Raw genomic sequence first — 14681 nt, 5'->3', positions numbered from 1 at the left:
ACTCTGCTGAAGATGAGAACTAAGTTCTGGGTGTAAACCAGAAATAAAAGCTGACACAAAACCATTGCTTTCTGTTATGGGGTCTTTGACTCCACTGACCTTTCTATGAATCTGCATAAGCCCCTTATAATATGCATTCACTGACTCCTTTGGCTCTTGGGTAGCTCTCTTGATCTTCGACCAATTCATCTCTTTCATTGGGACATTTTGCTTAAATTGTGCAATCACTTCCTTATATGTAATAAAAGGAGGGTATAAGTCAACAGCAGAAGTATTAAAATAAAGCACCCTTGGAGGCTTCTCTGTTGGGAAATTTGCCTCTGCTTTACACTCTACCCACAAATCACGTTAGGATTGGTGCAGCAAGGCCATTGATGGAGTGGCTTAACTCCTGGTCTCCTTGACCCACTTCCACAGATCCGTACTGGCACCAGCACTCCCCCACCCCTTTTGATTCCCATAAACTGACTTTGTCTTCGGGGATGTTCAGGGTATTGTTAACATTGGCTGCTACAAGCCGCTATGAGGGACAGGCAGCAGGCTCACCATTGCTACGCTGTTCCTTCACGGCTCAAGCCCGGCAAAAGGTTTATTTGACAGGTCAAACTAACAACTTAAAACTTCACTACAGGCTGCAGTGCTGAGGCATGTTTTAAATCGCTACTATGGTGGGTGGCACAATGAGTGCTGCTGCACAGTAGCAGCAGTTAATTTGCTGGCCCTGGGAACATTTAGGAGCATATATTAGGGATTTACAAGCAAATTAAGTGTACCAATCAGGTAGATGCCAACTGTAACATGTTTTAGAGAGAGACCACAATCCCTTTACCACTGGTTAGCGGGAAAAGGTGCACAGAGTCCGAATGCCAACCAAAACCGGGTTCAGCTACAGGAGGCAAAAATCCTGTGGTGACCCTGCAAAAAGGGCTAAATCCAACAGTCATCGTATCTTTTTAAATATATTCAAACACCCAATGTCACTTGCATATGTTCACTTACTATTGGACCTATCTTTTCATCCAGGATTGCTTGAAAGATGCATTGCTTAATTGTGTGTTTTTCACCACTACACCATTTCCCACACCCTTGCATTGTATACAATTTACTTTTTTGTGTATGCTAATCCAGTTTGCTTCTACTGAAAATTCTTATTATAATTCATTTCTCTCTATTTTATTATCCCCATTATGTTACTGGCATTTATTTATAGCAAGTTTATTTTTGTTAAAAGGTTTACTTAAATCTTAAATGGGCTTTTTCCAAACCATATTAGCTTTCGACATGTTCTTTCTTGTACCCCCCTCCCAAGTACTTTTCTAAGAGTACATCTTGATTGCCCAGGTACCATAGGTTAAGACCAAGATATTTCAAGCAGACCTTTGTCTCACTTCTGTGAAGTATTTGTGAGAGGCATCATGCGGGAGCTCCTCCAGAGCATGTATATAACCCTTTAGCCACTCTCTCCCTGTATATTGTGAGGTGAATTTCTTACATGCACAATTCAGTTGAGCCTAAACTGTTGGGATATGTTCAGCTACTTAACATATTCCCATGAACCTAAACGTGCCATTGCTTTCTGAGGTATCCAGAGCACAGACTGACACACCGGACTGTATGGTGTCAAATGCAAAGTAACACAATCGATTTTGTGTGATGCCATATTTGTGTTATGTGCTGACATGCTTCAGTGGTGATCATTTTCCACACCTACTTGTTTAACCTATCTCTGTTGTTGTACTCATCATTTCGTTACAAAAACTATTCTCCCATTTATCGGGTCTGATTAACATTTCTTTGTCTGTTCAACGTTTACCTGCTTTCTAAAATTTTCATACTTGTTTATAGTTGATTACCATTTTCAGTTAACAATTTGCTTATGCTCCAGACCTGCCGTTCTCTTAATTGGGGTCTGTTTATATTTACACGTAGGGACCTCATTTGCATGTGTATTCCAATCCTTCTGCATGTGGTGCATTCCTCATCTACGATGTATGGTTTTACTAATTCATTATACATGCATGACTATTTTAGGTATCATGCATTTCCTTCCGTTCAGTGAGCTCCACGAAGCATGGTAGGCGGCCTTGAATATAACTACATTCTAAGAGAAACATAAAGGGCTGAAACCACAAAAATGTTAGTAGTATACATTGGTAGTTTGCACAAAATGGGAAATTGGCGTACTATAACTGACTTTTTCCTCTCTCACATGGTAATAAATACCACTTTTTTTCAAGATATCTGCTTATTGCTGTTGATATAATTTAAAGACAACATGTTAGTACGTTATGTATGTTGTTAATCAATTCGCAATTGTACGTTTACACAATATTTGTGTTTAAAAAATATTGTTTCAATGCTATGAAAATGCATTTATATATGAGCAGACTCGGTGTATTATTCTGACAGTAATTTGCCTTCTCAGTGATTTAGTGTTGTGTTTTAGGCACCACAGTCACCTGGCTTTCCACGCATGGTGTGTGGTATCGATGGGGTAGGCTGAGTGGCTGATGGACAGTTGCATCTTGGGGGATGTGCTTCAATGACAGGAAAGTAAGTTCTAAATATCATTGATATTTTAGGGGCACAGTTTGGGTCATTGAGAATTCCCATCAGTTACATCTGAAGGCATGTGTAATCGAAGCAAAGAAGCAGAATATCTGTGAATTATATACACATCTCCTGCCAAGCATGTTTTGCAAAACCAGACAGGTTGTAATGAGGTCCAGTTTAGCTTTAGCTTTCATTGAACTCACGTCCACTACTAATGAATTAACCCGCAATGACATCCCTCTTCACTCTTTCTCGTGATTATTTCTGACTATTATTTCACTGAGTGAAAATCTTTGCTTTGCGCCAGAGATATGAAACACTGTGGCATATGTACAAGGACTGTCGAAAACTACCGCTAACGCTAGTTAGCGGCAGTTTTCTTACTGCTGTGTACCGCTAAAAACAATTGCCTTGTTAGCGGCGTATGTACAAGACGTCGTTACATGGCGATAGCTTCAGGGATCAGCGGCGAAAACTGACGCTCACATTAGCGTGATGGCGATAGGAATTCCGGCATTAGTGGGCGAAAACCAACGAAAGGCACATTAGCGGCGAAAGAAAACACGTTAGTCAGCCCAACGTGAGGATTTTTTTTGCCTCTAATAGAAACAAATTGTCTATCACTCGACCTCCAATAGAAAATAGGCAAAATAAACAATGAAATGCAAAATGGAGCAGCCAGGGCCAAGTGCAGCACACACCAACAACCCCCTCAAATCACCCAACTTCCAGGATGACCAGGTTGAGAGCCTGGATGCCTCGCTGGACCTGTGTCTGGAGCCTGGATGCCTCGCTGGACCTGCGCCTGGAGCCTGGATGCCTCGCTGGACCTGCGTCTGGAGCCTGGATGCCTCGCTGAACCTGCGTCTGGAGCCTGGATGCATCACTGGACCTGCGTCTGGAGCCTGGACGCCTTGCTGGACCTGCGTCTGGAGCCTGGATGCGCCACTGGACCTGCGTCTGGAGCCTGGATGCTTTGCTGGACCTGCACCTGGAGCCTGGATGCCTCCCTGGACCTGTGCCTGGAGCCTGGAGCCTGGATGCCTCACTGGACCTGCACCTGGAGGCCTCACTGGACCTGCGTCTGAAGCCTAGATGCCTCGCTGGACCTGCGTCGGGAGCCTGAAGTTGGATGCGGAGGAGCTGTGGAGTTGATGAGCTGTGGTTGTAGACATTAAGGTGCAGCGATTGCCCATACCAGGTGATGAAGTCTGGCCTGTCTCATGGAGACACGTTGCTGACCTGTGTGAGAAGACCGCCTTGTTCCCCTTGGAGCTGTGAATCGTAGAGGCGCTCCTGTGCACCAACGTAGGGAGGTCTGCATCGCATACTACGATCCACCACTACACCGGGGTGCACAGAGAGGATTACCAATGGTGGGTGGCATCTCTCTGCATCACAGGGCGGATGAGGTTGCGCTGGCTGGACGCTGTGGAGGGTGAGGCCCCTGAGCTGCGCCAAACATGTGTTATGGGAACGCTACAAGTTCACGCCAGGCCCGGGGGTCGAGTCGCCCAGGCCTAGCACCAGTAGATGGCACACTCCCAGTGTCGGCTCACCCGCTATGGCGGAAGAGCGTTGCCCCATTGCTTCCAAGCAGTGCAAGAAGAGGAACAATCATCCCATGATGATAACTTCCTAATGTTATCGTGACTTGTTTCTTTTGCTATAGGGCTATTCCACTCACGGAGGAGGGCAGGGACAGAGTGGCATGCCCACTCAAGTGCACAGTGAATGCTTCATCGGGCCACACAAAGCAGTTATGTGCACTGCCCTGTTCGCAATGAAGGCTGCATTACAGCCTGCATGGAGAACATGCCCACACCTCCAGCCCTTGGCTGAACACCTCGTCCTGGCGCCAATGACCAATCCCAATGCCGCATTGCAGCGTTGTGATTGGCTTAAGGGTGGGAGCCAGGCTGCCTACTTCCTGTTCCTGGAAGCAGACTCAGGAGAGCAGGATCAACGAAGACACAGGACCCGGCCTCGAGATAAGGTTTCTCTCATTTAAATATTTATAACACCCACTCACACACACACACACCCGAGTCCATGCCCCAACCAGTGTTCTTTCCAGCGTTTCCCACCTCCCAGTTCTCCAGTCCCCCGCAGCACTTCTCAATGGCGGCCGCTGTGTGGCCATGAGCAGTGGGCGTACCACTGGTGTGCCAAAGGTATATATGAAGTTACGATGCATACCATTATATTTCATTCCATTACAATGCATACTAATACTAGGCATATTGCAACAGTGGGGAAGGTGTTGGATTGCGGAGATGTAAACATTACAATTCCCACTTCATTGAGTGCAACCCTAAAACTGAGCCTTGCACCCCAAAGCAAACCCTGAACCCTAAAATTCATTTTTGAGCCCCCAAAACACACCCTAAAAATCATATTTGACCCAAATTCACTGCCCACTTTTCATACTTTGCCCAAATGCACACCCCAATTTTAATATTTAACCACATGCACACCCCAATTTTCATGATTGACCCCAAAACACACCCCAAATTTCACATTTTACCCCATAATACCCCCCACATTTCATCTCCGACACCCGAAACCCATACCCACCCTAAAAATTAAAAATTCCCCATTGCTGACCTCACAATGCGTTGTAATGGAATGCGATGTAAAGGCACCTGCATTGTTGGATTTGCATTCTAAAGGCATTGCGCTGTAATTCCTGTGTTGTAATGGACGTCTCCTGTGCCAAAGGCAAGCCATAGGCAAGCCCGTCTGCATCCGTTAGCTCCAGGACTGCGCTCAGCACCAAGGACCCTTCCTCTCGGACACTCCACCCCTACAGCGCCAGTACCCACCTTGCCATCAACCCTGGACACCACATTTGCCTGCCAGGACCAACATCTGCTCCGGACCGGACATCGCCATCGCCATCACTGACGGCTACTAAATCACCCGCAAGGACCACCCTGAACGTCCAGGAGGAGGTATTGCCATCACCTACAGAAGCACACTCTGACTGACCACACACTCTAATGACCCAACGGTGACCATGGAACACCTCAACATTCAGATCCGGACCAACCTCAACCCCATCCTCTGCGGCACCCTCATCTGCATGCCCCCCGGGCCATAGACACCCATTCTCCAATAAAATTGTAGACCTAATTGCACACCAGGCTCTCCACTCCACTGACAACATCCTACTCGGCGAAGTCAACTTCCCCCTGGACAACACCAGTGACCAGAAAACACTACCCCCTCATGGGGTAGCTCCCCAACATCAGACTCAAGCAGCTAGTCACCGCAGCAAGCCACATAGCAGGACACACGGTTGAGCACGTCTCCTCCGCCATCGGGACCTTAAACTACAGCCACACCACAGGACTTTCCTGGACCGACCATCATTGTATACATAACGGCTTCACCATGCTCACTGTACACAGCCACCATCATTCCCCCCCTCGCAGCTGGATCAAGGCCAGAGAAGTACGTCTCTTTAACTCCCTCAGCACCACCACTCTGCCAACGCTTACAGACGATGACCCTGCAGCGCGCAACCGCCACCGGTGGATCTCCAACTGCGCCGACACCAGGGCACCCATCAAGAACAGCACTGTGTCAGTACCTTACGCCTGCATTATGACAGGCCTAAGGGTGACATAGTGCCACAGGGATAGGCTGGCCCCATGCATTGCTGGAGTTGCGTCATTCTTGTGACACAACTGCACCAGATGTATCTGTCATTACTTGCGTCATAGAGCGCTGTCCAGTAAATACAGCGCATTGGTGATGTTGCAAGAAGGGGGTAGTGAAAAGTGTTGCAAAGCTGTCTTGTTGCAGCGCTGCAACACTTTTCATGAGTGAGGACCAGGAATGCGCACTATCTTATTGATGGTGTGCAGTCCTGCCCTGTAGTTTTGTTGCAGGGAAGCGCAGCAACATTGCTTGCAGCACGGCCTAGCACCTAAACATGCTGAAATGAGGCCCCAAGTGTTATCTCCATTTTTTAGACCAGCTGTTTTCTGGTCTTAAAAAACTGCTTGAAAAGTGCAGCTAATGCGGCATTAACTCCTTTTACATATGCCCCACTGTGTGGTTAAAATGTCCATGTATACACACGTGAAGCTCTTAATTTGAGCTGGTGGTTTCCGGTGCACGGCACTGGCACTTAATTGTCAACACTGGCACTGGTGACAGTCTGCCAAAAGGTGGTGTTGTCTGGCTAATTTAGAGATGACCGCAACAACAGTTAATTATTAGTTCAATATACATTAAAAATAACTATTACCTGCCACCCAAGCCATTCTTGTAGCAGTGGGGACCTGAAATAGTCGGAACTGTCATTGGTCAGTAGCTGCGTTGTTTTGGCAGCGCTGGCAGGGGCAATGGGTGGTGCACACAGCAGTGGACTCCTGACTAGAGTCCTGGCACTTATTATTTCAAAAATTAAGCACTGACGTGAACAGCACAATGCAATAGCAGAATCACAGAAATTGCACTGTCACAGCACGTCCCAAAAAACGTAAGTATTTTGGAGACGTTTGCCTGCAGGAAGGAGGAACTACATCCGGAGAAGTAAGGGAAAAGCATATGGAAGTTAGAAGCAAGGAATTACATTTAAATGTTGGCAGGAAGAGAAAGCTGTGCTTCATGGGTTACAAGGTGACAATGCTAATTTCTGAAGTCGACAACCTGAAAAATAAACTGTACGTGAATAAACAATTTGCATTGAAAGTAAATGTAGAGATTTCCACCAAAAGAACCATAGTAGAAATTTACAAGAAGGTCGCATGACCTGAAGAGAAGTGAAATAGAATTGGCAAAACACACCCTTGGAAACACGAGGAAAACCAAACTCCCAGTAACGGCTCCATGTTGATGAACTGTTGACAGCTCCAATTGCATCCAAGATTGCGACAGCAATTAAAAGCAGAGACACTGCTGACAAGGAGAAGGAAACCTTACGAGGTAAGAATAATCAACTATGCAAACAGACTACTCCTTCTTGTGCAGTATGTGGATGGCTTGTCCATTTCTTTAAGTTTATTTGCATTCAGTCCCTTGAAGGTCCCAACCTCATGGAGGTATAAAAACAAATTTGAAGAATAAACCGTAAAGGAAAGAAAATAGTGCAATGGATGAAAGAGACTACAAACCACCATGGTAGTGTGAAAGGAAGGGACTATAAGAGCTGCACGTGCATGGATGGAGAAGTCTACAGCTCTATCGAAATTTAAGATGCCACGCTTCACGCCTTGAAAATAAAAACATTTCACGATTTAAATGAAAGGCCATGGAATGTGAAGTAACTATCAGCAATGGTGTTGTAGTTCAACGTGCATTGCAGTGATTCGTGTATTAGCGCAATCACTTCATCAGAGATTAAGAACGCAGTATCTGAGACATTTAACACTATCTTGAAACATGACACTGCACTTGTAAAACTGTTGCTCTTTGCACTGAATTGCCCATGAAATGCCCTGCCCTAAGAACACTGACTTGTGATGTTTTGACTGTAACATGTTGTGCATCCCAATGTTGATTGTTCAGTATGTTGGTTACAATGTATGGTGAGCAGTGACATTCTCAACATTGAGCAGTCAATAGGCATGCCTATGTTGCAATGTGTAAGAAAGCATACAGTTTCACAAACACTACAGGAGACAATGTCACACAACCTATGAGAGAGATTGCTATTTCAGGTTTAGTGACTGAGCTATTTAGTGATCATGACAGTATAATGTTTTTTCTGGAGAACATCACCAAATCACCTCTGGATCAAACATTCAGCCAACAGAAGCAAGATGTATTGCAAACCTTATATCTACATTTACTACCGTCAAACCCAATCTCCACCAATACCACTGAATGGAGTGTCCACAGGATGTAAAACCATGTGTTATACTTTGGCAACAGGATCATACAGGGTAAGAGTAACCCAGTCACAGTTATCAAAACTGGCCTAGCATGCCTCACACTCACCTAGAGGTCATCAACACTCAAAAAGGCATCTAATTTTTAATGCGTCAGCAAATCACGCAAAGCACCAGATTAGCTTAATGAAGGGTTAGTAAAATAGACTGATGAACATCAAAGAAGCTTTACTTAATAACACGGCAGTTAGGGATATTGATAAGTGTTGTGGTGTACTTGTCTGATAACATGAAGACTGCAATTGACAATATGTGTAGAGGACTCCCTTGCAACACTACTTGAGACAGTAAGTAATCTTACATGATTTATCAAGCTGTAACCTGAGCATAAATGCTCAAACCTGCTACATAACCAGTGCTAAAGTGTTTGTGCTTTCTGCTTAAAACATGGTAATATTGGCTTATACCCAATTGGCATATTTAATTTACTTGTCAGTCCCTAGTAAAGTGGCACTAAATGTGTCCAGGGCCTGTGAATTAAATGCTAGTAGTGGGCCTGCAGCACTGGTTGTGCCACCCACTTAATTTGCACTTTCAACATATCTCAGGCCTGCAATTGCAGAGCCTGTGTTAGCAGTTTAAATTGACATTTTGACCTGCAAAATAAACATTTTGCCATGCCCCATTCTTCCTTTTTAATACATATACATCATCCCTAATGTAGGCCATGGACAACCCCAAAGACAGGGCAAGGTGCATTTAGAAATTTGGACATGTACAAATACGTTTTATTGGCCCTGGTAGTGAAAAACTCTTACATTCGTTTTTCACTATTACAAGCCCTACCTCTCCCATAGGATGACATTGGAATTAGCTTATTATATTAGTTAAGTGTAAATTCGAAATGGGAAAAGGTAAGTGGTTCATGTTTGGTGTCTCTGGAATCCTAATTTAAAATCGCAACTTGTGGTGAAGTTGGATTTTAAATTACAGTTCTGAAAATGCCACTTCTAGAAAGTTGACATTTTCTTGCCTTAGCCATTTGGTGCCTGCAGCCTGGCTCTTGGTCACATGACTGGATGTGGGTGACAGTTGGGTTTCATGTATTCCTTCTAGACAGCCACATACGAATGGGAGTTTGGTTGTGGCTGGATGAGCGATTACTGACAGGATTGGAGGAAGGAACTGGGCACAGCCCCACTCACACATGAATAGGCTGTGTCCTGCCTCCACACAAAGGGCTGCATACCCCCTGTAGTTAGTCTTGAGCCAGGGCCAGGAAGACAGGACATCTGTGCACTTTTAAGAAATGCCTCTAGAAGCTTCACCCCACTTCAGAGGCATAACTGTGTATAAAAGAAGGACCTCAGACACAAACTCTTCAGTACACTTCTAGACTGTTGGATTCTCTGCCAGGAAGGACTACTGTGCTACTACAAGGACTGTCCTCTTGTCTAGTGAAGAAGAACTGGACCTGTAACTTTATCTTGAACCCAGGACCACAAAGTGACTCCAAGGGCTAGTCTGCTGGCCTCCTGATCTGAGCCTCAAGAACATAAAAGGCTCCCTAACCAGCTTCTGGGCCCAGCAGCTGTGGTGAGTTCCTGACCCACAAGTGGTTCCCATCAGGTCCTGGACCCTTGGTGTGGCTCAGCATTCTTAAAATCAAGCTTGCACCGAAATCCAGAGAGAGCCACCACCAGCCCGTCTGCACACAGAACCATTGGCAGGCCTTGGGTGATAGCCAACACTAAGCTTCAACCCGTCCATCTGCAATGCCTGGCCTGCTCTTTGCGCTACGCTGACTGCCACCCACGATGCTCTCCTTGCTCCTGGCGACCCTCTCCAATGCAAAAGGGACTCTTGACACAAAACTTGAGAAGGTAAAACTTCAGCAGGACTAATCTGGGACTGTATCCGACCCACGCTCCATCATGGTCTGCCTGAACTTTTGACTTTGACTGTGTCCAGCATGACCAGATGTCCCTGGTTGGTGCTTTATGCATTTAGGTGCTACTTTGACTATATGACCTTACATCGCGGTGATACCTTTACAACACAGGCATTACAACTCAAGTTGTTACAACATCTTGTGCTGGAGGGCGCTGGACTTAGGAATAGTATGATTTACTATTCCAACTCTAGTCTACGTACAGTAGGGAAGGTGTTGGAATAGTAAATCACACTATTCCTTAGGTTGGAGAGCCAACCAGCGCAAGCCATTGTAATGACTTGCTTTGTAATACCCGCGTTGTAAAGATATTGCGGTGTAAACACCGCGATGTAACCGATGTTTCCCGCTACTTTGCAGTTTATTCTAAAAAAATTGATAACTCCAGTTCTACTGATTAGATTATAGGTGTTTTGGTCTTATTTTATTGATTAGTTTGAGTTATATTGGGCTAATCATGTGTGGGGTCTTTTTGTGAGGTGTTTTCACTGTTGTACAGTTTGAAGTGTTGCACAAATACTTCACACATTGCCTCTAAGTTAAGCCTGACTGCTCTCTGCCAAGCTACCAGGGGGTGAGTACAGGTTACTTTTAGGTTTGCTTGTGGTTTACTCTGACAAGATTGTGGTTACTGCTTGACCAGGGCTCACACCCCAGACAACCAGTCACCCAATTTCTAACAAACACACAATCAGGCACACATTAAGGACAGGAGATCAAAGGAAACAATGAACAATGGACTGAAGTATGCAAATAGGTTTCATGTCCACTGAATCTTTAAACTATTTGCTCATGAAATACAATCTCAGATAGGGGAAAGGTTTGTGTGAATTCCTAATGAATCCTTTGACCTCTCTTATGAGAAGTGACTTTTATTTGGCGCTGGATTACTTCAGTTTGCTTTCAACAATTGTCCTCTTTCAAATGATGACCTGTCACAACAATGCAATAATAGTGTGCCCTCTACATATCTGGTCCTTCCTTGGCCTTCTTTCTATATTCATGCACTGCCATTCAGTAACTTCATCCTTTTAATACTAATACACTGACATAGGCCTGCCAAATCATTCATCTACCTATGATTGTCAAAGAAATCCCATGAATCTGCACTCGTAAATTTACAATTATATTTCAGTGAAGGTTTACAAATTTCTGGAAATGACAAATGTTTTTTAGAGTATTCCCATTAAACTTTGTGAATTCCGATTTACGTTTGTTAGTCATTTGCAAACAGGTAGCGTGTATAGTATACAACTGCATTACAAATTGTCTTCACAATAGTGCAATTGTATATTTGTATTTCTTTCTTTTTTCTCCCCGGTAAAAACTATCCTCCACCTACAATTCTCGTGCCCTTAAAAGGAATAAAACTCACATAGAGAATGGTTAGAGTAAAAGGCTATGAATTCTAGCAAACCTGCTAGTTTATGAATTTGCACATGCTGAAACTCCCACTCTGCTCTGCCTGTGGAAGCAGGTTAAGTCACATAGACCTTACGAGGGAAATGTTACTTTGAGAAAAACAAGCACAAATTCGGCTTTTTTAATTGTAAAAGTAATGTGTACTCCTAAATGAAGTCATTTGCAACTGCAAGTTGAATTTACATCTGGAATGGTCTTGTAAATCGGCCCTGCGTACAAGTTTTTTTTTTGGTTGTTACAAATCATTGGTAACAAATGCATCAGTTTATTACAGCAAACAAAGACTACAATTCATAAATGCACTAGTTTGAGAAGTGAAAGCCCTGGCTAAAAAAAAAAACATTCAAACGAAAGTTATCATCCCGTGAGCTGGCATCAGGTAGGGCACATGCAACACTAGCACTTGCAAAAGTAGTTGCTGACTGGCTCTTTTGTTATCTGCCTCATTCAAGATCATATGTGCAGCAGTGTCCCTAAGCCATGCGGCGGTACACAAAGAACACAGCTGACTTCAGAACCAGAATCCCTCACACCATGGAGGCCAGAGATTGTACACGTCACACTTTTACTAACTGCTAATATGGAACATATTAGGGAAACACATTCGACGTCAATATTCATGCAATATGCAATGGAGAGGAGTGCTTCACAAATGTCACAGCGAGGTTTCCAGGGAATAAACACGACATCTTTTCAAATGGAAAATAATGAATTAATATCCAAAGTGGTGTGTATTGAGAGTCTGCATGTAGGTAGGTATGGCCGACATGAGCACTGGCATTCATTGGTAGATGACATGTAACGTGAGTAGTGCATTTTTATTACGTTTCATAGGTGATGGTGAGAATTAGGTATAGAGACCATGGATAACAACACCATAAAATCAATCTGCAATTTAATACAAAGAAGCATAAAACCGTGCACTCTACAAAATATGAAGTATGGTAGAGAGGTGCTTTGATGTTGTTTATTTCAGATTCAGATGCATGGACCTACCTGTTGGTAAGCTTTTTCACAGACTAAAAATAGTTTACGATTGTGGTCGTTTTCCTGCTACACTATCTATAAGAGATAGAAGGCCTTTTGAGTACATAGAAAGTGAAGGACAATATTTGGATGATGAGATGTGCACAGAATGCAACAATGAAAGAGGCTTGCAGTCTCTGCCCACTAGCTGTCTGAGAAAGTCCTCTGGGGTCTTTTTTTTGCAAGTCACTCCAGTTAATGCCATGAACCCTTTAAGTTTCGAAAAGAACAATTATTGCTAGCAAATACAGCATCCATCCGTGTTTCACTTGTAAGAGACCACGGACAAGCAGGAGAAAGACACAACATACTTTATTTTTCTTTCTCCTCAGACAGCCACTAATAGTTCCGCATCCTCCGATTGCCCCCTTCGATCTCTTAAATCACGCCGCCGTCCAAGGTAGAGTTGATAGCCCCTGGCACGGCGTGAAATGACTGCAGAACAGCAGGCTCGTTTTAGTCAAGGTCCTAATATATCTCAATTAAATGTCCCAGTGCAAGTGGGCGCCGCCCTCGCCGGCGCACCTGTTGTTGTCATGCCCCTGAATTCTGTTACACACATTCGCTGATCACTGGCTAAGCACTGAGGCATTTAGTGCACCAAATCCGTCCTTTACAGGAATTTAGTGTTATTGGGAAGAAAACTATAGTGCAAAAACGACTCTAATGACAGACCCAAAAAAGAAAAGACAGCGTAGTAAAGGGAGATCTTGACTGTATTCAATTAAAGCAATGCATTACGTCAATACCAATTTGCATAAATAGACTACGTCAGCCACTGTAAGGCTTTTAGCCTAGTTAGGATTAACAATAATAAAACATCATCAAAAACGTATTTACGTGACGAAGCATGAATAGTAGGCTGAAGTGGGACAACTTTTCTATAAAACGCGAAGTTGTTTTGTATCACCCCCCTCTGTACCGTTAACCAAACCCTTTCCACATGTCTTAAGTGTTCCAAATCTTACCGCCATGTTGTGATTCGAAGCCTTGTTTGAAGAGTTTTCTGCCTTCGGTTTGCCCAATTCCATGTCCCAGAGCAGAGTTAGGTCCGTGGTAGACACAATTTATTCCATCCGCATGTAGGATAGCGGAGCCACTTCCACGCTGTGGCACAGTAAGCCAGCCGAGCAGCTCGACGGATAACTTCGTGCTAGCCTGTGTTTCCATTTATAGATCTAGAAAACTCACAAATAGAAGCACCGAGAGAAGCCAGGCAGCTGGCCTCAGATAACAATAACGCTGGCCTTTCTCAGTATCAACGCCCGAACTGTTAGAAATACCTTTCAACGGAACCCCCCAGAATCCCTCTAAGCTGCCCAACAACCATGAATTAAATACTACCAATTCCAAAAATCATTTGAACATTCCTGTATAGTAGTGTACAAGGCTTATTGAAATCTGCGCTATCCCACACATACTCCTTTTACGGCCTAAATCGACTGGTTAACGGTGCGTGAAATAAATCCGCCGTTAAAATTCAGCCCTAGAGATATCGGACATATTTGATTTAAAACATAGCAATATTCCTGCCAGCATCGTATATTAGACAGATATTATATGCCTGCCTCAGGAAATTCTAATGAAACTTTTAACGCACATGTCTAATACAAGCAAAGTTAAGCAATATTTACAAGAGAGATCAACGTTTTATAAACCCTGTTACAACTTTACATTTTATGAAAAGCATTTTTTGAACGAAGCAATAATTTTTTTGTTACAATATATTTAACGGCAGTAACTTGAACAATAATATATACATACATACTTTTCGCAGCATGGGAAACATTTTTCATAGCAGTTTTCTTCTCTTTCAAAGCAACAGAAACTATGCTTTACAAAGCGGGTGACCTCTACTGCCTGGACCAATATGGCTGCGGCACAGG

General features: G+C 43.9%; 1 protein-coding gene across 7 annotated transcripts in view; it reads right to left on the bottom strand.

The window, feature by feature from the left end:
• MLIP (muscular LMNA interacting protein) overlaps positions 1-13951 on the bottom strand; it is a 1822558-nt gene extending 1808607 nt beyond the window's left edge. For 4 of the 7 annotated variants that reach the window (XM_085610855.1, XM_085610858.1, XM_085610860.1 and 1 more), the window contains exon 1: positions 13764-13951. In XM_085610855.1, the coding sequence (XP_085466981.1) occupies positions 13764-13826 (63 nt within the window). In that variant the 5' untranslated portion in view covers positions 13827-13951. The remainder of the gene's footprint in view (positions 1-13763) is intronic. The other 3 variants (XM_085610861.1, XM_085610859.1, XM_085610857.1) reach the window with 1 other exon arrangement.
• Between the last annotated feature and the right edge of the window lie 730 nt (positions 13952-14681).

This window comes from Triturus cristatus, chromosome 6, assembly GCF_964204655.1.
Source record: "Triturus cristatus chromosome 6, aTriCri1.1, whole genome shotgun sequence".
NCBI classification, from domain to species: domain Eukaryota; kingdom Metazoa; phylum Chordata; class Amphibia; order Caudata; family Salamandridae; genus Triturus; species Triturus cristatus.
This window is presented reverse-complemented; position numbering and strand designations above follow the sequence as displayed.